The sequence below is a fragment of the Motacilla alba genome, chromosome 21 (assembly GCF_015832195.1).
Source record: "Motacilla alba alba isolate MOTALB_02 chromosome 21, Motacilla_alba_V1.0_pri, whole genome shotgun sequence".
In the NCBI taxonomy this organism is placed as follows: Eukaryota; Metazoa; Chordata; class Aves; order Passeriformes; family Motacillidae; genus Motacilla; species Motacilla alba.
This window is the reverse complement of record NC_052036.1, coordinates 5,191,571-5,216,152: the sequence shown is the minus strand read 5'-3', so window position 1 is coordinate 5,216,152 and position 24,582 is coordinate 5,191,571. Positions and strand designations below refer to the sequence as shown.

Here is a 24,582-nt window from a genome sequence, read left to right as displayed (position 1 = left end):
CAGTGATATATTGGAGCAACCCAAACCCTAATCCTAACCCTAACCATAACCCTGTTAACTTGGAGCAGCAGTAGCTGGTGAAAATGTTCTTTGCTACTGCTAACACCCCAATACCCTGACTTCTGCAGGAAGCTTTTTATATCCAAGAGCCTGGAGAAATATAGCACTTTCTTTAGGAACAGAAATATTAATCGTGGTGCTGTGGGCAGAATCCTCTTTACACAGGTTCCCTAAACCCCCATGTTCAATTTAGTTAGTCAAAACTCCAATTTGCAATCTTGTTTATGCTACAGTGCCACTTTGCATTGTGTATTCACTCCAAGACTGTGAGCGTTACACTTTACATCTCTAATATGAGTGCCCACTCATGGCCATGGAGAAATGCTGTGAATACAATGTCACTTCTGACCCGTGCACACCTGCTAAAGCAGGAATTTGTATGGGAGCACTTAGGCAAAGCCTACCACAGAGCTGCGTGTAGCTGTTTAGATTTCTGTTTACAGCATGACAGTCTAAGCACAAAAGACAGAAGTAAGGAAAGGTGGTTTGCCTTCAGCTCGATGCCACAGCAGCAAGGATTCAATTTATCAACCCAGGGAGAGCAGTGCAGCCCCTCCTTCAGCCCAGATGCGAATAGAATAGTGGGTGGTGCTGCCAGAGCCATTGTCAGTGGAAGCATAAAGGGAAAAAAGGCTCCTAATTGATCACATTCAATTGCAGAGCTCTCAGCCTCTGGTCTGTGTGACACTGATGAGAACCACATGCACAGGCACTATCAAAACCAGGTTTGATATCACACTGCTTTTTAGTGTAGGAGCCAAGATCTGGGGGGAACAGTACGACTGAAAGCAAGAAGGAAATTTTGCAGGGGTCTTTATCCTTGGTGATGCAGGTATTCCTTGCCTCTTGCACTACTAATGGGATCCTTCTAGCATCATGGACAGTGTTTTAGACAAGACTGTTGCATATAATGAAATACAAGCAAGTCTGAATTTTGTCTGAGCTTTTAGACTCTAAAAGGAGACTTACTCCTTCCGTTCCTGCTTTTTCAGCCTTCAGTCTGCTATTAACTCTGAATATAAAGAAAACATTGCTCTTAATTGATGGGATTAGTTACAGTCAGTGAAAATTCAGTTAACTACTGATACAAGTCACAGATTACTGGACTGATTGCTCACATTGGAGTTTCAGAAAGAGCCTGTGACCAAGTGTCATTCCTGCTGAGTCAGCAGTAGTGTTGCAGAGGTGGAGCAGGAAGGGTGAGCAGTGGTACAGGCACATGCTGCATAGCCACAGCACCATGAAAAGAATCAGCCTGAATTATGGGTCAGCCAGACCAACTACTGACTTCACAATTGCAGGGCAAAGGAAAGCTGTTGAGTAAATAACGTGCTAAGGTGTGGAATGCAAGGGCAGCCTGTGACATAAAACCCCAGGGCAACATTTGTCCAAGTCCAAATTGTGAGCACAGCAAAGCTTCTTAGTGCCACTCTGTGCTGTCTCAAAGGCATGTCAGCAGCTGCAGAGCATCACCATCACGGGTTACTTTTAGCAGCTTTCCCCTTTCTTCCCAGTATCTCATGGTCACAGCGCTGTCAGTAACAGTTTTGCCTTTGGGGGCATTAGGTCTGAACAAGAGAGCAATACAAATGTCAAGCAAGACTTGATTTATATGTTCTTCTCAACTGATTGTTTAAGAAACTCAAATTAAGAATTCACACAAGCTCAGCTTCTCTGCTGCCCCTAGAGAATTTAAGTCAGAGCTCTTGCAAGATTGTCTATTGTCTTGAAAGGACTTTGGACCAGGCACAAACCAGCCATAGCAGGCCTCTGTGCAATAATTTCTAAAGTTAATCACAGAGCATGCATGCAAGAAAGGTGAGTGACAAAGTCCCACCCAAAGTCCTGTTCTACAGCTACTGCTGTTAGTAGCCTCTGGGAGTCCAAGGGTTAGGCATCACCTTAAACTGCTTCTCCAAGGGTGAGAATCATTAAGCATGGAAAAGACAGAACAGCATGCTGATTTGACATAATTATTTCAGCAGCTGCCTGCTCTGCAAATGCTGTTGAGTCTCAGGGATGTTGCTGGTAGTTGCCAAAATTAAGACTGCAAGAGAGGCAAGGAGTGGAAGCACAAAATAAAACACTTGGGAATCATTCTGTCTCAGGTCTGTAATAGTCTGCATTCATTTTCACTTGGAGGTGTTTTATTGAAACTCTCTCTCTTCCCTCCCTCCCCCAGTAATTACCCTGTTGTAAATCCACAGTGTGTGAAAGTGCTTCAATTTGAAACCCATGCTGTACCAAATTGTTCACATCCATGCCAGTCATCCTCTGCTACATGAAGCCTGGAAAAAACATTGCTTTCATATTTTTTATCAGAAAAAAACCCGAGGGCTGTTGTTTTCTTGGAATGTTCTGAGTGAGCATATGTACTCCATAAAACCACTTCTGGTGCGTCAGTTCATTTCTGGAGTGCCACTGAACCTTGAAGAGTGGTCTCTTAATGATATCTCAAAGCTTTAGTTAGATTTTAGAAAATCAGGAGCAGCTCATTGCTGCTGAGATTGGGAAGGACTTCCAAGTGCATTTGTCAAGACACCACATTAATGTGGCCCTCTCCACTCCCCAAATCACCTTGCCATAGTCTGCTTTGCAGTGCAATTGCAGGAGGAGGCTTTCCACCAGCATTAAAAAATGCCTGCAGTGTGCTCTCCAATCCAGATAATGATTCTGTTTGCTGATTTCCCACTGGGATTTAAAAGGGAGTCTGTAGAGCCAGGCAACTTCTATATGCCCTTCCTCACTACTTATTCAGAAAGGCTCTGTGGCTAATATATATGTATTTGTGCTGAGGTGGTGCCTTCACTGCTCTCGACTCCATAGCCAGGGGCAAAACTCAGAGATAGTGGTGTCAGCTGCAGCCTTTAGCTGTCTCCAGACTAAGCCCCTAGAGAGGGGAAGAAGGGCAGAACTATGAGGGGTGAGCTTGTCTCCACCTCCAAGGGCCAGCAGGAGCAATTGTATTAACGCTATGGAATTAACCCTATGGAATTGCTATCACCTTACACACCAAAGGTACAGTGTCCTGAAAATGCAAAGGAAAGCATTTCTGCCTTATTAGCCTCACTTTTATGCTGTCAGGAGGGGATCCAGCTGTGTATCAGGCTTTTACTCAGTCTGCACCAGGCAAACCAATAGATTTTTAAAAACAACAGATTTTGCATAAAGCAGCTAATTGCTGGGTATTGGCTGCAGTGAGCTGAACTCACCTGGAGCAGTCTTCTAGTCACAAAAATCTCTGTATCAGTCTCCTGGGTAACCTGCTTCTCCCTGCAGGCCTTCTTTAACTTGCTGCTTATCTTCCTCACCATGTTGTGTTGCTTTATCAAACCTGGGGAAGGGAAGAGAGACAGTGGGTTACACAGAGAGGCAATTTACAAGGTACACCAGCACAAAGTAGAAATAAAAAACAAGCAACCCCCAGATCACACAGGTGTGAGAGACATACAAATGCATAACGTCGGTTGTAGCTCTCATTGTTTTCATCTCCATGAGATGATTCCTAAGTCCCTTGAGTCCATGACATGCAAGTCCAGGATATAATAAGCAGGGATGAATTAGATGCATGGTACACTGATGAACAAAATGAAATCAAGTGCTTTTATTGTACAAGAGGAAATGCTTTGTGTTAAGCAGTGGACACATCAATTCAAATTATGGCTCACGCTGCATAAATGATAATGAGACTCTGTCTCAGGCTGAGTGAGAATGCTGAAAGGACCAAAGACACCCGCATGATGCTGCATCCTAACAGTGCTTATCATTCAACTGGGGCAGTGGAATTTATCTTCAGAACAAACAGTTCTCCTTTGATAGATACCTGTCTTGGCAGAAGGGCATCCTAGACTACTTCACCCACAGCACTGAGCCAGCAATATGGCTATTCAGTCTATCTTTCCCCCCACCCCAAGTGTCCTGTAATTTTGTCATGTACGTTGAAATCCAGTCATTCCTCAACATCACTGGAACCACTAACATTGATCTCATTTGATACCACTACTTCTGTAGATGGAGGCAGGATTTCCCTGCAAGACACAGTAATGTGTCCATGCAGGACACAATAATGGAAGTGAAGGCACAGCTCATGTGTCATGTGGCAACAGATGAGTTACATTTCAATCTTTCATTTGAAAGTGACATATTCAGAGATTCCTGAGGGGTCTTTCACATCCTTTTTGGGTTTTTTACTGTTGTTCTGAGCTATGTAGCCAGTCAGTTTTATCTTGATGCTTCCTAGCATTTTCTAGGTAATTTCATTTTGGCATTTAATGCTTTGCCTTGGGAACTCTTGAAGTGTGCTGCTGTAAGCAGTCAATAGCACTCAGGACACGGTCAAGGACAGGCTGCACTGCATTTGTGGCTTGTTTGAGAATGTCTGACAGTAAGTTCAGCACAATTCTCACTGCATGAACTGAAAATGAGACTGAAGGATGACTCATGCATTTCCACATCCAACTTCTGCAATGAACCTCCGACCCAGCTAATTTCTTAGAGGCCCCATCTTTTCTTTAAGAAGGAATAATGACAAGAAAGGAACTAACCTAGTAAGACATTGCAGCCTTACGCTGCAGACAGCACACGTTAGGCAAGGATGGGGAGGGTTTGAGAAATGTCATCCTGACCTCTGGGATCTATTTCATTTGCTAGACCTGCAGAGAAGGCTGCTGGTATGAACTGGACAGGAAATGGTAACTTATAGCTGAACTGTGTGGGGTTGAATTGGTCACTTACTAACTTCTCTAGCTCTAAAATGAAACCAGATTTCTTTTGGAATAAGAAATGAAGAACTTGTTATTTGTATCAGGTTTTTAGGCAAAGGGTTCAGTCATCTAGTTCTAGGGAAAAATCCAGGGCCAAAGGAAGCAAATAAATACCTGCCAGCCATCCCAGCTACCTGGCTCAACCCCTAAGACTGACCTTGACTTAGCTGTTGGGTGACATAGCAGAGCACAGTTAGCACCTTAAAATAACCTTTTTATTGGTGTCTATCAACAATTTCTTTGTCACTGCTTACTTTTTGGTCACACCACTGATATATGCACAAAAACTCTCTTCCTGCAGAAAGCTGCTAAGTCCTTTGCACACATTAGCTTACCCAGACTGATTACAATCAAAGTATAATGTCCAACCTTGTCTCACTACATTGCACATGCAAGTAGAAAGAAGAGTTTGGCTGGGTTTTTGGAGCCAACAAACTGATCTGTGCACATTTTGGCTGGGTGTTTGCAGCCAAGAAACTGATATACGCATATGTTTAACTTAATGGTGGCTTTTGAAACAAAATCACAGAATTTTTAGGGTTGGAAAGGGGCCTCTGGAGACCATCAAGTGTGGATGCCATGGGACAGAGAGAGAGAAACAGCAAGAGTTTCTCACAGCAGCTTGTGAGAATTTTTAGGGAGTTGTAAAGATGTGATAACTTGTTAAGTACAATCTGCAGGTGGTGTTTTTCTACTTTGTATCTCTGTTCTTCCCATGGACAGTGTGTGAAGAAGGTGTTTTTGTTAACTAGCCAATCAAATAGAATGTATGGGATCACTCTATAAAAACCACACAGTTCTCTTGAATAAAGCCTTTTTTGCTCTTTCTACAACACTGCCTCTCGCCTGTTCCTGTGTCATTCTTGGCGCAAGAGTGACAATCTAGTCCAGCTCCCTGCCACCCCCTCCCCCTGCCAAGGCAGCGTGACCTGGAGCAGGTGACACAGGAATGTGTCCAGTTGGGTTTGGAATGTCTCCAGAGAGACTCCAGCCTGTCCTAGTGCTCTGTCACCCTCAACATAAAGAAGGTCTTTCTCATGTTTAGCTGGAACTTCTGGTCTTTTAGTTTATGCCCACCGTCCTGTGACTGGCCACCACTGAGAAGAGTCTGGCACCATCCTCGTGGCACCCGCCTTCCAGGCATGAATGAGATCAGAAGCCGTGTGGCTCACATCAGGCAGGCAGAGCACCCGGGCTGCCTCCTCGTCTGGAACACATCTAACCAGCTGCCACTCAGCGAACCCCAACAAGGGCCCCCCGGTTTAACCACATTTCTCTTCACAGAGAAAAGCAAGGCACAATTCTTCCCAAGAATATTTCTGGGTTTCACATTCTCTGAACCTCAGAGAAAGGAAAAACAATTCTTATCATTTGCTGCGCCTGTTTGTGCAAAAGTAGAATGCAATATGGAGATTGTTTACCCAGAGAGAAGGAGTTTTGTTTCCTTGGCCTGTCAGGGCCAAGCGTGTGTGTGTGTGTGTGTGTGTGTGTGTGTGTGTGGGGACTGTCACTGACAGCCACGAGATTCTGGGCAGAGTTGAGTGCTTGGCAGATCCAGTTTAGATGTAATGTAATGTAATAGAGTGTAATATAATAAAGAATAATATAGTATAATAAAGTAATTAATTAATTAGCCTTCTGATAAGATGGAGTCAGATGCATCACTCTGTCCCCTCCTCGGGGGTTCCATGCCATTCCACCCCGCAGCACCGCCCGCCGTGTCCGGGGCCGCGGGCCGGGCGGGGCCGGGGGCGGTGTCCCGGCTCCCCCCGCCCCTCGCCGTCCCCGCTCCAGCGGCCCCGCCGGCGGTCCCGGGGCTGCTGCCATGGAGCTGCCGGCCGTCAGCCTCAAGGTAGGGGCTTCCCCTGGCCCGGGGCTCGGGAGCGGGGCCAGGGGAGCGGGAGGGCGGCTGGGGGCTGCTGCGGCGGGTTGAGCCGCCCCCGGGCGCTCGGGTCGGCCCTCCCTGTATCCTTCTCCTCTCGCATGTTCTCCGGCCCTGTGCCTGCTCCTGACCCTGGCCGAGGCCCTGCTCGGAGCTGCGGAGCCCTCTGAGGAGGAAAAACTGAAGTTTCTGCTTTTTTTAATCACGTGGGCAAATGCTGCAGAAGTTCTGAACGCCGTGAACCCGAGTCGGGGGGAGGTTTAGGTTGGCCGTCAGGAAAACGTTTTCCCCAGAGGGTGATCAGGCATTGAACAGGCTCCCCAGGGCAGTGGTCGCAGCTTCAAGCCTGTCTGACTTCAAGGAGCATTTGGACAACGCTCTCAAGCACAGGCTGGACTTGTTGGGGTGTCCTGTGCAGGGCCAGGAGTTGGTGATCCTGATGGGTCCCTTCCAACTCAGTGTACTCTATGACTCTTGGTTAAACCCACCAGGTGATGACTCCAGAGTTTGCCCCTACTTCAGGGACATTGCTAAAGTGGCCAAACATTGGGCAGAGACAACAGCTGGCTATTAACTAGTGTCCATGAAGGTTTCTAGCTCAGCTGACTAGAGCTAAGCCAAGATAAACACTGCACAAGATCCTGAGGAGACAAAGCTTTTGCTTGTCAGACAAAATATCTTAGAAAAATAAGCCCACTTACTTGTGGCTTATCATCTGATACATAACTGCGATTGCTTCTCTGCTGGGTAGGGCAGGCTCCTCTTGTGGGCACTTTGGAAATTTCAGTGACTATCTGATAACCACAGAAAGGAGATATAAGAGACTTAACCAGCATTTTTCACTTTTGGAAGAAGCACTTTCTTGCTTCTGGACAGTGAATGTTAAAGTCACACTTTGTTTGCTTTTGATGTTGATGTTTGATTCTGATGTCTTCTGTGCTACCAGACAGGTGACATTTTCCTCTATTTTTTTTTTTTTTGTCTCTCACATTTTCAGAGCCCCGAGATTTCTAGGTGTGTGTGTCCTTTCCCAGCTTCACTACTTTGTGATTTCATTTAATACAGCATGGTTCAGGTGCTTTCTTTGGTTAAAGCTTTGCCCAGAGACTGAAAGCATCACAGATCACATCAGGGCTTTTTTTGCTGATTTGTTAAGCTGTGAGCAGTGGCCTTGGACCGGGCTGCCTATGGGTTGGATGGGAGAATAGTATTATCTCAGCTACCATTATTAATTCAGCTTTGTACAGGACAGCTTTCATGTGGCTGTATTAAAGAAAAGATTGGTGTTCATATAGTAATGAATACCACTCTTACTAGTTCACCAAGAAAAGCAACTTCCCTCATTAGAGACAAGTAAGCAAATGGATTTTTCAAGGCCCAGCTTGTGGATTATATTACATTCTGGAAACTAGCTGATACTTTGCTCTGACAAGTTTGGACTACTGTCTGATTCCCAGAGCACTAGGAAGATTAAAAGATCTTGCCTTCTGCTTTGTTTTTTAACTTGGTTTGATTTTTTTTTTTCCGTGCTAAAACAACAGTGAAAACTAAGGATTTAATTAAAAAGTTTGCCAACATGGAATGCATGTTCTTCTGTGGGAAATGGAGATAGGGGAGCTGAAAAACACTGACTTTTCAATGAATGAGTTACAAAGACAACAAAACTAAAATGTTACCTTTCTTCTCTTGTTTCAGACAACCATTCCCCCATCTCTTGCTAGATAAGTGTGAGTTTGTTCTGGGCAAACTGTTTTCAGTATTAAGAAATTCCTTGTTGTCAAGTCTGTCACTTCTGCTCTGAGCTGCAAAGACAGGAATCAGGAGTTAACAGTTGTACCTACACTTAATTCTGTTCCTGAGTTAGGGCCTGATTCCCTGTAAAATGCCACAAAAGTGGGGAAGATTCTTACTCAGAAGGGGCCTGGAAATAACACACACTGCTACTATTCATTGGCATGATCACTGGTTCTGTGAGATTATGAAGATGAGCCTTGTGATAGAAGTAGTTCCAGGAAAGCTGCATGACTGAGCTGTTTGTGCCAGAATGTAGCAGTATCTTAGCCTTGGGGCAGCTCTTTAAGCTACTTGCAGAGCTATAAAATCAAGGTAGCAGACTTTGCCCTGGAGTGGGTGGGAACATGCTCACTGAACAGGATTCTCTGGCTCAGTTCTAACAGCCATGCTCAGAAAAACGTGGGGGAAGCAGCACAGCCATACTTTTGCCATGACAGCTTGACACCTATGATTATTGAAGTAATCATGCAGAGCCTTGAAATACAACGTTTGACTTTGATCAAGCCTGGACAATGCCCTACAATTCATGTGCCTGGAAACACACATTTTGTGCTTAGGCATTTTTAAATGCTAAGTCACGGAATCAAGGAATAATAGAGATGTCTGTGTGCCATGTGATTAAACCTGCTACTCAAAGCAAGGCAAACTGCAAAGTTAGATCAAACAGCTCAACTCCAAAATCAGCTGAGTTTTAAAATAAGAACAGAGCCATGTCAGCCCCATTGGATAGCCTGTCCCACTGCTTAAGCACTCTCATTATTAGCACTCTGTTATAATAATGAGGAGCATCCTCACAGGTGGCCACTCAGATTCATATTTTGGTTTTGTGTGTTCTCAGGTGAATGTCGCTCATAGAGTAGGTGAGCTCACTGGAAAATAGAAATTTAGATACAACAAGAAAATAATTGTAATTTGGAACTGTTTCATTTTTAACTTGGTCAAAATTCAATCTTGTGCTGAGCTCTGTGCTGAAGCATGTTTAAAAGAGTTCCTGTTCCAAAGAGGTTCCCATCTAATGAGACCCTGGCAGACCTAGGCTCTTTTTATGCTTGGCAATTAGTTCCGTCGCATGCTGGGATTTGCAAAGGAGGTAGGAATTCTCCTTAGCTCTCCCCAGTTTCCAATGGGGTGCTTTTAATTACACAGCCATCCTTTCTCCCAGAAGAGAAGGAGACAAAGGACCCACCTTTCTTGTTTTCTGCTCTCACCACTAGTTCATCAATAACTTTGGAGTTATTTTCTCAAAAGGAGAAATGTATGTCTATCTTAGCTACAGACTTAGGTCCTTGGATAGATGGAAAAATTTTAAATTCTTCTGCTGTCTTATCAGGAGACTGCCTGCAAATTAACTAATCTCACATAGTAACTTGTAGTTTTTCATTAACACTATATTTTCTATGTTAAAGCATACCAACACAACCAGCCAGTTCCATAGTGCACTGAAGAACTGTCAGGTAAATTGGACTAATAACTGAAAAGGGAATATCTTGGTTTTATTTCAGCAGTCATTCATGGTATCAGCCCTAGTTTACCTGACTTTATGCTGATGACTGAGCATACTTCATAATTTACTAACTGCAGTATTGATCTAGACAGCTTTAAAAAAAACCCCACCCTGCCTAATTATGTTAACTGGTGAGTCTTGAGGGTATGTAACATGCAATTAAATACTACCTAATTAAGAATTTTCCAGATGTTGTGCTAGTCTCTTGAGTAAATGCTATTTGTGTGTCTCCATTCTTGTCGAGGAACATCTTGTATTTTACTGATTAGCAGTTTTTCCAGTGTGTCTGTGGTACAGTTAGGGAGAAGGGCAAGCATGAGGGGATGGTGAAGCATTTTGTAAGCTTTCATGAACAATTAAAAAAATTAATTAGTAAAAATCTGTCTAAGTGGTGTTGGAAGTTACAGCAAAGTCTAGTGGGTGCTCAGCAGCTGTGAGGGGGCACTGCAGTGAAGGAAGAGCAGGAAGTCATTTGCACTGTGGTGTCCTGGCAGAGCAGTGTGAGCACAGCAGTGGGGCACCCCGTGCTTTCCTGATTGTGCTTCACTTATGTCACAGCTTCACTCTCTTCTCCAGCAACTGGGGTTTTTTTAAGTTAGAGCATAGAGAGATGTTTTAAGTCAAGGAATCTAGCAGGGTGTCAGTAGATCTTAATTTTTTTTCGTGTCTTAATGCTCCTATCTGCATAAAGCTTTCCTGTGTGCACTGAGTAACTTAGGCTTTTGCTGTGTATTAATTTCCCAATTTTCTTTTTTTTTCCTTTGGCGGGGGTGGGGAGTGTGCTTCAGAAGGTTTGGTTTTTTTAATACCAAGGTCGGCCAATTTGAAGCCTTTCTCACAGCTAGGAAAAAATGAAAATGCACCTGTATCCCATGGATCCTCTGGTATGTCCAGGCTTCAGCCTTTCTTTAGTGAGGCTGTTAATAGAGCCTGTCTTCCATATTCTTGCTTCCACAAATGTTTAGAGAGCAAATATGAGTGATCTCCCTTTGCTGGAGTGACCAGCAGGCTATAGATGTAGAAAAAGCCTGAAGTGATATATTGTTGTTCCCGTTTGCTCTCTGAATAAACACGTAGGGTATGTTTCCTTGGTTACAAAAATGGCAAGTGGTGGTGAAGAGAATCCTTGTATCACTTACGACAGTATGATCCTTTTTTCTTGGACTTGTCCCATTAAGCACAAGGACCAGGATCATTGAGGACACTTGCAAAGTGCAGAATTTGTGACAGCATTATCTTACTGCTACTCAGGGCACTGTTGGACCTAGTGGCTTCACCGGGAGTGAAAGGAGCTGTGTGCTCTGGCAGGATCAGGTTCACAGAGTCCTGGAAGATGCCTTCAGGTCTGTTAATAGTGCAGTGAGATTGGACCACTGCTCTGAACAGACTGGAAGGAGGTAAAAGAAGGATTTGCTGAGGACTGGAGGGAAATTCTAGGAGCTGTAGGCATGGCTATCCCTGGGCTTTTTGGTGATGGAATGCCAGACTGGTCATGTATAAACTGTGCTAGCACAGCGTTCATCAGATTGCCTGGCTTTCTGTGCAAACTCTTCTGGAGTTCCAAAATTAATAACCCATTTAGAAAAGGCTAAGTGGTCCCTGAATCAGATGTTGACAGAGATGACAAGAAGAGTGAATGAGTACAGTGTAGCACCACAGGACATACTCAGCAGCAGATGTGGAGAAAAATAGCTTTGTCTTCACTGTCCCAGTTGCTTCACCATCTTTCTGCACTGGTTCATGGGTCCAAGCCACTCTTCCACCAATCCCTTGGGAACAAGGTGGTGCCATTTCATGTTGATCCTCCCAGAGTTCTCCCAACATGCTAACCTGTCTTCCTGTTTGTTTTGTTTTGTTTTTTTATAGGCTATCATTCTGGTACATTGGCTGCTCACAGTGTGGTGAGTGATTAGTGGCTGGGGAGAAGAGGGTATTCCTTCAAACTAGGAATGGGATGTTCCCTGGGAATCAGCACTCCCTGTTTGTGCCTGTTTGCGAGAAAATCCCAAATCTAAGAGTGAGGTGTTTGTATGGGAACAGGGATGAAACCAAACTGTTGCAGGCTTATTGTGAATGTGAGCTGGATTTTTTTCTTCCATTGGCAGGGGATGCATGAATTACATGTTGCCACTCTCCTATGCCTGGGGAAATTTCAGTGTCCTTGCAGTGGGGATCTGGGCCATTGTGCAGCGAGATTCCCTTGATGCCATCACGATGGTGAGTGCAAGAGTACTGGTCTCTCCCAGGCTGCTCAGGAACAGGGTGGAGGGCAGAGTCTTTGAGCTAGTGATGATTTTCAGCTGTTCCCAATACAGAAGCTCCCTGTTAGGGTGGGTTTGTTGTTTTTTTTTTAAGGGAGCATATAAATCTATGAACTCTGTAAACCATGGTGAGAAGCATTCACAATACAGAAGCTCCCTGTTTGGGTGGGTTTGTTTTTTTTTTGAGAGAGCATATAAATCTATGAACTCTGTAAACCATGGTGAGAAGCATTCACTGTCAATTATTTTTCTTCTCAGAGATGAGACATACTTGATTCTTCCTTTTTTTCACAACCTGCTGTTGTGACTTGTAATGCCAGATGACGACTCGAAGTGTTTAATATGCTTCAGTTGGAGGGGCTCTGTAAAACCTTTTTCTGAACATTGAACAGATTGGCAAACAAAAATAAATAATTCTAGAATATATTATGAGATGATATCTGACAGGAAAAGGCATGAAATACAAGATCATTCATCTAGGAGTATCTGTCTGCCTGGGGCAGTACCAAGAGTGCTGTGTGATACTGGGGTGAAGGACTATTGTGCAACATAGATCTCACAGGAAACACATGCTGACTGTGGTTAAACCCTTGTTCTGTTCATGTCCCATTCTCTGTCCTTGTTTCCAGTTCTTGACTGGCCTGCTGCTCACAGTCCTCACAGACATCATTCACATCTCTATCTTCTACCCTTCCCACGACTTCCTGAGCGATGCGAAGCGTTTCAGTATAGGCATGGCCATCTTCAGTCTCCTGCTCAAACCTGGCTCCTGCTATTTGGTGTACCGAATGTATCGGGAGCGTGGAGGAGAGTACACCTTTAACATAGGTAGGATGCTTTTTCTGCTTCCATGCCAGTGTGGGCCACCTCCTCAGGACTGCCTGGCACTTGGGACCCTTCAGCCTGAGCTCTGTAAAACTGGATTCTGCCCTCCATTCCAGGCAGACAGGCTGCTTGCTCTGTCTTGCTCATGTTTGTTATCCCATTTTGTCGTTCTGGTGTGTCTTTGGCCTTAAATTTATATTCTTCCTCTCTGCCCTTGCAGAACTGAAGATTTTGACATTTTGACATCTCAACACCATTTTGCCCACAATGATGTTGAGAGGCTTTTCTTCTCTTCCTCCTCCTACATTTGTGTGTTTTTGTTGGAAACTTTTGGGTGTCCTTTCTTTGTCAACCCTTTTTTTTCCTTCTGGGGGAAAGTAGAGGTAGTATTTCCTCTGGCTGGATTATGAACAAGAGGGAAATAAAGCTGGATTTCTAATTCCATGTGGGCCTCACGTCCTATTTACCTTGATTGCTTTGGACTTTGTTCCTCACATGGAAAATGGGACTAATGTTTACCTGATGGGAGTTAGCTTGGAGACATTTAATTTTTCCCCTGGTTGTATTTGAAAATGATAATGTGGAAGATTTGCCAGAGAGGATGGGCTGTGGCTAGATGTTCTGGGTCTTGGTCAGCTTTGCCAAGTGTTCCTGGTATTAGTTCATGCCTGCGCAGCTGCCAGGGATTTATTGTTTGCCAGGGATTGTTTGAATTCATGCTGGCAAAACCTGCAGCCTGTCACGGTTCTGTTTGTCGTCCTAAGAAGGCTGTGCAGGACAAAAGATGGTGTACCTGCATTACAGTGTCTGGAAGCTCTCTCTCATTCTGCTTTGGTGGTAGCAAAGATCACACTCCTGTGAAAAGAGGTGGAAACCTGCAGAGGAGAAGCCATGGAAAGAAACCATAACTTAGGGCACTGTGTAGTATTTGCACCTCTCTGCTAGTGGAGTGTGGATGTCGTCTCTGCCAGCTACTTGTGAAAATCCAGATGGATATGTCTTATGCCTCCTGGGTCAGGAGGCATGTGAGTCCCCTGCAGTGCCTTTTTGTGTCAGTTTTTATTAGCTGCTCACTGTGCTTGTCATTGGGATTCAATATGTGTATAGAAAGTATTGGTATCATTGAGGAGTTCATCTCTTTGCTTGGAATTTGGCAGCACTTCTTTTCAATCACACTATGCCAAACTGAGAGTCTCCTCTCAGGCACAGGTGGGAATTAAGACACTTTGTTGTTTCACATCCTCTCCTGAGCTGTCTTTCTTACGAGATTTTCAGTACTGTGTGTTGCTTTGTGATGAATGGGCTTGACAAATTTCCTCTTATTTCCTGCTATCTGGCATTTTCTTTTGAGCCCACCAGTGTTGAAATTTTCCTGGCCTTTTCTGTCTTGTTTTCCTTCTACACTAAGTCCCTCTGTTGCCTGGGAGCATCCTTGCTGCTCAGAACAAATCCCTCATAGTCTGGTGGCTGTCTGTGATTCAGGTTGCCTTCTCCCCATGGCAAATACCTGGCCCATAGATAAAGAGCTGTCCATGGATATTCTCTGCCTCCTCTTTCCCTGCTCATCCCCTGGACAGTAACATGATTTTGCACAGACAAATTCTTCATGGTGCAGTTAGGAGCACCGTTGGACTCAAATTTGGTACCACACTTGAGACATAGCTGCATTGTTGGGAAGAGTGGTTCATGAATGTATCATTCCTTTAAGCCTTTGCTGTCAGCTAGCCACAGTTCCTGCAGCTTCTGGCTCTGTCTGTTCATTTTCCCCTGAGTTCTCATACACTTAATCTTGCTGGAATACACTGTTACAGGAACCTGTTGTGCTGCTATGGGGTATTGTGGGTCTTGCTTTCCACACGGCCATGTGGCTACTAAGAGAGCAGTTCTCAAGGAAAGAACAGGCATGTTGGAAGGATGACTCCTCTTACCTCCTGTTTAGTGAGGATCACAGACCACAGGTGCTGGGAGCTGATAAAATGTGTACTCCTGAGCTGTTAGTTTCTTCTAGAGCATTCAGTTCTTGTGCTTTTGCCTTTGTCCCAAGCTTGTTTTTTTCCATCTCCATTCAGGTGTCAGCAGTGCAGGCCGGGACCCCAGCAGCTACGAGCCCATTGACCAGCCAGAGGCGCCTCCACAGTGGCCTTCCTCAAGCAAGACAGCCCAGCCACCCTACTGAGGCACCCTGCAGCCAGGACAGACACTGCCCCTGCCCTGCCACGCTTCCCACTGAGCAGCACCTGCTACTGGGAAAATAAGAGAAGATCTGATATTTCTTTTGCCTGCCTAAAGGTTAGGCAGATGGGTGCTGCAGTAAGTCCAGAAGATCTTGGAGGTGTCATGTTAAGCACTGTGTAATCCCAGTACTCTCCTTTCTTCCCTCCCCCTAAATCCCTCCTCTGTACATGTGACTGGATGCACCTTCTGCAGTCTTCCATTGTGCTTCCTCTTCTTTATAAGAGAACCACTCAAAGTACTCCTGGACGAGCAATCTTGAAAAGGCTTATGGACTTCATACAGTGTAGCCTGATTTTATGCAGATATATTTCCAGGAAACGTCTGGGAGTTCCCAAGAGCTGTTTTTGATGGCATTATTTAACTTCTTGCACTCCCAGTATCTGGTATTGGGTTTTATTAACTGATGCTTTTATGCAAGTTGAATGTCCTTCAGGATACTTAAAATGACTGTTGAATGTAGATTACAGATCCTTTGTGCCTTGAAATATCCTTTTGCCTTCAGCTGCTTGTCTTAACAGAACTTGAAATGTTACATTTTTCTAAGAAAACTATAAAATGAACACAGTTTTTCTGTGTTAGAAAAAGTTACACTGGTTGCTTATGTCTCATTTGAAAATGTAGATTTTCCTGAGGGCTTGAGACTGTAGCCAGGCAATCTGGGAGGGTCATTATGAGGGAAGGTCTACAGGGCTCTGATGGCTTTCAGCCTAAGCTTTACTCTGAGAAGTAGAAAATACTGCATATAATTGTGGGAGGGGGAAGATGGGCTAGTAAAATGGGGATTGAGGAAAGATGGACTTATTTACACTGTAGATGTGAGTTCCATTGGGTGTGACAAACTATAGACAAACTATAGACAGATAGATAAATCTGTCCTGCTGTGGCTTTCAGGTAAGAGTCTAAGAAAAGAAAACCAAACAGACAAAACCCCAGAACCACGCAAACAACCAAATTTCAACATTTTCTTCTTTTACAGAAGAAAATGAGTATGTTAGCTTTGGCAGAATTCTAGTGCTAGGAAGATAGGGATTTTTCTGAAGCAAGTTCATTGTCAAAGTTTATATCTGTTATTTTACAACTGCATTTCTCCTGACAAGACCTTCTTGCTGTGTTGATTCTTCAGTAACCAAGACCCCTGTTGACTTTGCTCTAACCTCCAGAAACGTGCCATTTGTATTTTTAAAACCAAGCAGTTTTCTCCCAACTTTGATCACTTCAAACGTAAGCAGATGCTTGCTCTACTCTGCTGCACAAGCACTACATTGACCTCCCAGTGTACCTGAGCCAAGCACATGGTAAATGCCATAGAAGTGTTGTACATTATTTTTACAGAATTTACGTATAATAGGGCACAAAGCTAGGAATTGGTCTGTTCATGTGATTAGATGGCAAAGAAGGAAAGTGTAGGCAGAAATTTCTGGGGCTCGTGGCAATCCAGAGCCTTTATGTGAATGGGTTTTATCAGCTCCTTAGAACTGCACAGTGACAACACAGAGCCCTGAATAAAACGTTTAAATGCTTTGGGGTTTTTTACCTAGATCCATGGACCAAAGACTGAAAATCACTGCTTTTAATGCTCTGGGGTTTGGGTGTTGGCACAGTCAGTTATATCTAGGCCTTCCCAGATGTTATACATTAGAAATACCCATCTAGCTGACCTGCCATGTGTTTTTCTGTGGAAAATTTGGTACATTTGAGAGCTCCAAGAAGCAGCGCCAAGGCATGAGTAACACTGATCTTACAGTGCCTCAAGGATACCTGTTTTGGGCAGTAAATCAGAGGTGATGATAAAAACAGACCCCTCTCCAGGCTGAGGAGGAAGAGACTGTTTGTATCTGGTTCAGGAGGCCGTGAGGGGAGTCACGGAGCTGCTGTGCCAGAGCACGGCCTCGCTGCCTTCACGGCGGGCCTCTCGTGGGGTCTCGGTGAGATCTCCTCACCCAGACAGGTGCGATGCTCCATTCGGCTGCTTTTGCTTTGTTTGTTTAAATCCTCGGGTCCTGCGTTTGCTGGTGAGCAGTCAGCTCCGTAGCATTCAGCCTAGCCCGCCCGGCAGGTGCCTCCCTCAGCGCCGGCGGGTCCGGGTTCGGCTGGGGAGGAGCGGGGAGAGGCAGGCGTGGCGGCTGTCCTGAGGCACTGCCCGGGACGGGCTCCCGCCCGGCATGAGCCCCCCTCTCCCGGCCGGGCCCCGGCTTTAATTAGCCATGGCCCAGAGCGGCTTTCCCCGGCCATCTGTAGCCCCGGTCACCGACTTAATCGGGGGGATAAGCTGCTTATGGAGCCGCAGCTGGAGCGGGCGCGGGGCGCGGGCGCTCAGGGGGCCGAGCGCGGTTGTGGCCGCGAAGGAGCAGCTCCGTGTGGTCAGTCCCCGGGGCCCAGCAGCAGCGCAGCCGGCTCGGGTGCTCCGTGTGGTCAGTCCCCGGGGCCCAGCAGCTCAACCAGCTCTGGTGCTCCGTGTGGTCAGTCCCCGGGGCCCAGCAGCTCAACCAGCTCGGGTGCTCCGTGTGGTCAGTCCCCGGGGCCCAGCAGCGCAGCCGGCTCGGACGCTCCGTGTGGTCAGTCCCCGGGCCCCAGCAGCGCGGCCGGTGCCTCTCGCCGTGGGTAAGTGGAGCCTCGGCCGTGGGTCAGGAGCTTCCCACTCCCACTGCTGCGTCCTGGGACGCTGGAGGGGGCTTGGATGGCAGCGCTGCGGAGGGAAGACCGCCTGTGTGTGCTTGTTGATCTCACAGGCATCATGCGATGGCAGCGATGGTTGGTTTGGTTTGTAACGCTGAGCAGTGTTGGGAAAAAACCTGCTTTCTAAGGCAGCTGAAGTGTGACCTCAGAGTGATCACTGGTCCCTGCTTGGAATATGAAATGGATCAGTCTTGATCTGCAGGGATCGGGAAATAAGCACTGTGTGTGCAGCGCAAATGTCTTTATTATGTTACCGTATTGCTGAAATGGCATTGGCTTGAAAGAGCTTGATTTACTTTTCATTAACTGTGCTATTTATTTCCTTTTGCTTTTTCCTGTTGTTTTTTTTTTTGCTATTTTCCTGTTGTTATACAGAAATAACTTCATCATCTTAACTTTTATTTGTTTAATTGAATTTGTTTCAGGTTTTAATGTGTTAGCGTGTTGCTGCAAAGTGTGTATATAGTAAGCATGCATTAAATGTTTTAGTTTGAATCATAAAAACTAATATAAAATCCATTGGTCATGGATTTTGCAGTTCATAAAATGTGCAGTTTGCCTTGAGTATATTTTGGCCTCAGAAGAAGTTTTAAAAAAGATCCTCCTAAGATCTCGTTGTGACTGAGATTAGCCCTACTGTTTAAAAGTTATGTTAAAGATCCGAGTAGCAATTTCAGAAGGCAGACAAACGTGATTTTGAAAGGATACTATTTCTTCCAGATCTCAATGAGACTGAAATTAGGAATAAGTGAGGTGAAGGACACCACCTGAAATAACCGTGGTGATGTGTTGAGAACCTGGTACCTAGCACAAAGAATTGAAATGGAGAGCTAAAAAAAATCACAAGTTATCAAGAAAATAGATTATCATCAAGAAAATAGATGATGTCCAGATTCTTGAACATGAGGTAGTTCCAGAGCCAGGTTTTGTGTGTTCACAGAATAAAATAACACTGAAAAACGTGGTGGGTTTATGTCTGTTTGCGATTTAAATCCTTTGTATCACCCTTTTGTGATACATTTCTTGTCGATTGGACGTTTCTGGGATGCAAGGAGTGCTTCCATGGAACACCAGTCCACTGCATTTTGTGGTTATACTTCATGCGGTGATAGGCACCCTAAGGAAGGCAGCTGTGCTTTGTCTGTTCACTCTGTAGTTGCCAACTTCAACTGGTCTGGAAAGAATAATGGGATCTTTCCGTTCATGGCACCCTCGGTGATGTATGAAAGGCAGTAACAGCAGTTCCCAGGGATAATTGCAGCACCGCCTGACTGTCTCCTGCTGCTTTAGAAACTGTGTTTGCTCCCCAGATTGTGGTGATTACTGAAGGAGTTTGCATGTGAGAGGGGAAAAATGAGCTGTTACAAACAGGGACAACTGAGCCTCAAATGTTCTCTTAGAAGAGAATGAGATAAACACAGCTTAGAAACAGTGCAATTTGGCAGGAGGCTTTCTGGGATTAGAGTGTGTTTGAAAAAGACAATGGGCATTGATTTCGTTGCTGTCTCTTCTCAGATTGACTAGGGGGTTTTAAGATGATAGAGATGTGTGTGTCTTTATACACTACCGTTTTCATTTTTTAAAAGAGAGGTGGAAAAGAATGGTGGTTGGAATGACAGTGATTGACAACTTGCTTTTAAAATCTGAGGGAATGGAACCACAGTCCTCTCAAATTGCACTTGCCTGTTAGCAGCAACTTAAGAATCCATTTTCAGCATGAGTGTTACATGTATAACCATCAGACTTAGTGGCTAGACTGCAAAGTAGGTCTCCAGCTATGCTGTAAGTCTTGCAGATTAGGGGACAGTGTGGCTTTTATGGATATGTAAACATGGTTTCATCCTTTAGTGGAGACAAAAAGAAATAAGTCTGTGTAGCCTTGAACTTGGGATATTTCAGCCTTGCTAGCAACAGACTCCTTCTGAGGCTGCTGGTGTATAATGCTGGAAGTCTTTGTTTTCCAGGTTTTTTGTGGAGAACTGAATCTGTCCTTTTCATTCATTCCTGCTCTGCCAGATACGATTGTCTGCTGAAAAACAGGAAGAGAGTAGTGTCCATAACACTTTCAGGACTGAGGCTGGTGGATCAGAGACAAGAAATTCCCAAGGAAAGTACCCAAAGGCTTTGGCAAACTAGGCAAGATGAGATAGGAAATACAGTCCTTTGCTTATATTTCTTCTTGTTTTTCTTCAGAGCAAAGAAACATTCAGAAGAACGTGAATTTCAATCTGTATTTGGGCACTAGAAGTCGAGTAGGCATTTCTCATCCTGGCCTGAGGCTGCAGCATTCGGTATAAGCCCAGAGAGAGCAGCACAGGGCTAGCTGTGTACCGCACCTCTGTCAGATGGGAAGAGATCCCAGTCTGAAGACAGACTAATCTCTCCTTCCCTTCTCAGCCATTCCTGGACACTGCCAGCCAGTTCTCCAGTTCCTGCTTGCTGCAGCAGAATAACCTGTGCTCTAGGCTGCAGCAGCACAGCTCTAAGTGTGTAGTTCACAGAGTGCCCATCTTGCTTTGGCAGTCCTCCCTGCTGTGTATCTCCCCCAGAGGCACTTTCACCTTGAGGCTTGTGTTTTGGAAGGGAGAAGGAGTGAGAGTGTTGACTTTCCTCAACAGCACCATCAGGAAGCAAAGGCAGCTGGTAGCTGCTCCATACCCACTGTTCACCATCACTACTCAGAAAGAGGGAATGAGAATTGTGACTATCTGGTGGAAAGCCAACAGCATCAGCCTTCTGCTGCTGCTTGTATGAATCCTGTGAACCCTTTACTGGTCAATGCACATTTGTCATGTCATGCTGCAGATTCCCCTCTCAGGCATGAATTAGTGGTGGGTCCTTCTTTAAGGAGCTCAAGTGAAAGTGTGAACACTTGTCACAGTTCAGCCCTGACCCTGGGGAATCTTGATCCATCTAGTCTTTTCAGTCTCTTTTGCAATCTTCACAGATTTCTGCCAGCTTGTACTGTTCAGTCCAGAGGCTTAAGCAAGAAAGTGCTTTGATGGGGATACGGGGTTCCCTCCCTCTGGAGTCTAAATCTTCTCCAGTCATTGGCCATTCATGCTTTGCTCCTGATGATTTAGGTCCCAGTATCCTGACCATGGGAGAACAGCTGGCAGCAGTAAAAACCAGTGCTGCTCAGGCAAGATTGAAATGGAGTGTCCCATTTGCTAAAGACTGGAGCCTTAGTGCAGTGACCAGAGACTTCAGTCCTGCTGAGCCTCTCTCTGGCTCTTACAGATATGGATACATTGGCTCCAACACATGGAGAACCAGAATTTCAGGTGGCATCCAACCACAAACCCTTGCTTCTGGAATGGCCTCTGGCAGGCTGGTGGATACAGAAGCAGGTTCCTCCTTCAGCTGCTCCCCTTTCTTCAGATGCCAGTCCCTGGTAAAGCCATCTTTGGAAACTGGTAGTCATTATGTTCACAGAAAAAGCCATTCTCCTGGAAAGGTTGTTAAAGGAGAACAGACATCTAATGGGGGGTCTCCGTGTGTTGAGTCTTGGAAGAAAGACCTTTCAGTCAGCCTGAATCCAGAGGGTCTGCAGGTGTTACTGGAGACAGATTTGGGGGGGGCTCAGAGCAATGTTGGTGTAGCCATGTGTGGGACTCCTGCAGAAGTGTGTGTGAGCATTGCTTCTCATCCTGGAGATAAAGAGTTTAGACCAGGACAGCAGCTTAGTGTTAAATCTGTACAAGTCAACAACTCTCATGTTAAGCGCAGCAAAGAGTCAGAAGAGGTATGTCACTCACTCAGTGAGGTGTGTCACCCCAGATCACCAGCAGCCAGAAGAACAGCTGCAGTGGGCAGCAGCCAGGCCAATCCTTTGGGTACACCGGTTGAAGAAGGCTTTCATGAACATTCTGATGTAGATTGTATGAGCATGAGCAGAGAAGGAAGGAGAAACAAATGCTCCTACCAAAGCAGCCAGTGGAATTTGGAAGCTGATGGCAATCTCGAGCAGTCTGAAGAATGCTCTGTAGAAAGGAATGCCAAAGAACCATGGTGCTGTGAAGAAGGGAACCAGACACAGAAAACTGTGCCCAGAGAGGTGAGGGTGTGGTCACTGTGAAGCATCTCTGTTCACAGGTACTTGTGCTTGTTTCTGCCACTTGCTAGAGGTGCAGAGTTGAGGTACAAGTGATGGGGATGCTTGTCCTGTAGTTTTTTCTTGTCACTGAATAGCCTGAATCTCATCTCTTACAGTCCTCCTTCATCCCAACGTATGCATCTTTCCATCTCACATACTTCTTCCCAAAGACCAGCTTGTCAACTTGGTTGTTTTGGCAATGTAAACACCTGTTTATATTCTCTGATCTGCATGCTGAGGGAAAGCATTAAACTGGATTTTACTCTGTGCATTGTTGCAGGGCCCTGAGATTTCAGGCTTTTGGTGCCTTTTTATGTCTGAAGTATATAAGAATATTCACAGAGCAATGGTGTGGGAGCAGTGTCCAAGGCATCTCACATAATGCATGATCTTGGGGCAGTCCTGCTCTGGTCTCCATCCAAAATGATGTGTGCCACAAAGACAAATTCTTCAATGGAGTGGAGCAATGTGAATTATTGTGAATTACTGTCTCTTGTCTGTTTGCAGATCTCAGAGAACAGCTTCTGGTCATTGAAGGTGAATGAGCAAAGGTAAAAAGACTCTGTGTTTATGTATGAGTGTGCTGGTAGTTAACTGAGGAGCCCTTCTGGGAAGTGGCTAAGGAGCCATGTCCCTAGGAACATTTGGGTTTAGGACTTAGCCTACATTAATCTGCTGTGGTTGGCTGAGGGGCTGCATCCACTTCTTTACAAAGGGCTGTCATTTAGAATGGAGCATGACCTGAAATATAATTTCTGTATATTTTCAATGCTATCTTCTAAATTCAGCTTTGGTTGTTGCTAGAAATGAAGAAGTGTTGGTATCATCAGTGCTACTCTTCAATGCAGCAAATTCCGATGTGCTCATGCACAGTGAGAGAAGATCAAGAGCTAGACTCATCCACGAGATGGAATTCAAATTTGTGGATAAGACGTGAATGAGGTTGCTGCCTGTTTAGCAACAGTGATTCCTTAATTTGATGTGAGATTGCATGTTTTCCATTCTTTAGAGAGAATGATTTGAAATAACCTCTTTACAACTTGATGACTGAACTCTGATTGCCACCTCCTGGCTGGTTTAACTTTCCTTTCTGTTAGCAGGAGCTCACCTCTGTTTTTCATTTTTAAGTTTCTGGCACTTGTGTGACAAACAAATCCTAACAAGGTGTTTCCAAGCCTGGAGGAGATATATCCTTTGGAAGAGGGCAGCCACGCAGCTTTACAGACACCAGCTGCTTCAGAAGGGCTTTGGTGCTCTGCAGCAGATTGTGCACCAAAGGAGGACACAATTGGAGGTGGCCCAGCAGAGACATGCTTCAACTCTGCTAGCTGCCAGCTTCCAGAGGGTGAGCACTGGCCAGGGACAGGGGTGCCATGAACTTTCTGCTGTGCAGTCAGAGAAGGCACAAATCCTGTTTGGATAGGGAGGCGGAAGGGGTACCCTGTGTGAAATTCTGTGGTGTAGACCCTGGTACCAACACTCTGTCTGCAGTTTGTTCTAATCATGTGGTTTCTTCTTCAGTGGAAGGAAGCTATGGCAAAACAGAGCAAGAAGGAAGCTCTGCAGCCTGATCCTTACTCCTATAGCCAAAGTTCATCAGCAGGGACTTTTGGAATAGGAAGATTAGCCACTATGACAACCTCAGCTCAGCATCAGCTTACAACAGAATACTCAAAGGAAGTGGAGCGGGCTCATAGGTAAGCAGAGAGCATTCACTTTCTGTTACCTTGGACAAAGGGAGGGTTACAAACAGGGAAATTTTTTTCTCAAATGATGGCAGACTTGTTTCCATGTCCTTGGATGTACTGCTGTGGATAAACACTACGAGAATTAGCAGTTTAATGTTAAGAACTAAACAGTCCTATTTCAGAGCTTCTGTGCACCAGTGTTTGCAGTCTGAGTGTCTGACAGAAATATTCCTGTACTAATTCTTTGCTTCAGCTATCACCTGCATATGTGATACAGGGGTAAATGAGGTTGGAGTGAGACAATACTACAGTCTCTGGCAGTAGTTTGGCAGTAGAGGTAAAGTTAAAAGAAAAGCCTTTTGTTGGGGCTTCTAATTCTGAAGGCAGAAGAACAAGTTGAGACCGAAAGGAAAGCCCTGGATTCTGTTCTGTGAGTGCCTCTTTGGACAGCTGGATGTTAAGGCATGTTTGGGGCTCTTTCAGGATGGAGGGAGAACTGTGGACACAGCAGAGACGAGATGAGTTCTGCTGGAGAGTTGAAGCAATCAGAGACATGAGACGGCTGGCCGGTAAGCACACATTCCTTAGCCTTGGAACAGCTTGGAGGTATTCACTGTGTCACCAGTTTTTGTGGTTTGTGTCTTGTTGTTGCTTTGAGCTCTTTCAGAATCTGATCCTGCAAGTAGCTGGATCAGTATGTGTGATGGTGGAGGATGGCCACTCACCATGTCATACAAGTTTTGCCTCATTCCTTGTATGAATTCAGCTGCAGCATGTGTTGCTCCAGCAATGTGAGCT

At 45.2% G+C, this 24,582-nt stretch overlaps 2 protein-coding genes across 8 annotated transcripts in view; both read left to right on the top strand.

Moving 5' to 3' along the window:
• Window positions 1-6,587: 6,587 nt before the first annotated feature.
• On the top strand, window positions 6,588-15,910 carry LOC119710459 (angiotensin II receptor associated protein). The gene is made up of 5 exons (XM_038159508.1): window positions 6,588-6,675; window positions 11,870-11,904; window positions 12,109-12,220; window positions 12,894-13,092; window positions 15,159-15,910. The coding sequence occupies exons 1-5, from the start codon at window positions 6,649-6,651 to the stop codon at window positions 15,263-15,265; spliced, it is 480 nt and encodes a 159-aa protein (XP_038015436.1). The 5' UTR covers window positions 6,588-6,648; the 3' UTR covers window positions 15,266-15,910.
• Window positions 15,911-16,031: 121 nt separating this feature from the next.
• The window catches only part of C21H1orf167 (chromosome 21 C1orf167 homolog), a 22,151-nt gene continuing 13,600 nt past the window's right edge, over window positions 16,032-24,582 (top strand). For 5 of the 7 annotated variants that reach the window (XM_038159497.1, XM_038159500.1, XM_038159499.1 and 2 more), the window contains exons 1-5: window positions 16,032-22,057; window positions 22,604-22,647; window positions 23,225-23,441; window positions 23,618-23,793; window positions 24,268-24,353. In XM_038159497.1, coding sequence (XP_038015425.1) covers window positions 21,002-22,057; window positions 22,604-22,647; window positions 23,225-23,441; window positions 23,618-23,793; window positions 24,268-24,353 — 1,579 coding nt within the window. In that variant the 5' untranslated portion in view covers window positions 16,032-21,001. Of the gene's footprint in view, window positions 22,058-22,603; window positions 23,442-23,617; window positions 23,794-24,267; window positions 24,354-24,582 lie in introns of all 7 variants that reach the window. The other 2 variants (XM_038159496.1, XM_038159501.1) reach the window with 2 other exon arrangements.

Coding starts and splice junctions, on each gene's coding strand:
- LOC119710459 (XM_038159508.1), top strand. CDS start 6,649: ATGGAGCTGCCGGCCGTCAGCCTCAAG. Junction 6,676..11,869: donor TGCCGGCCGTCAGCCTCAAG/GTAGGGGCTTCC, acceptor GTTTTTTTATAG/GCTATCATTCTGGTACATTG. Junction 11,905..12,108: donor CATTGGCTGCTCACAGTGTG/GTGAGTGATTAG, acceptor TTCCATTGGCAG/GGGATGCATGAATTACATGT.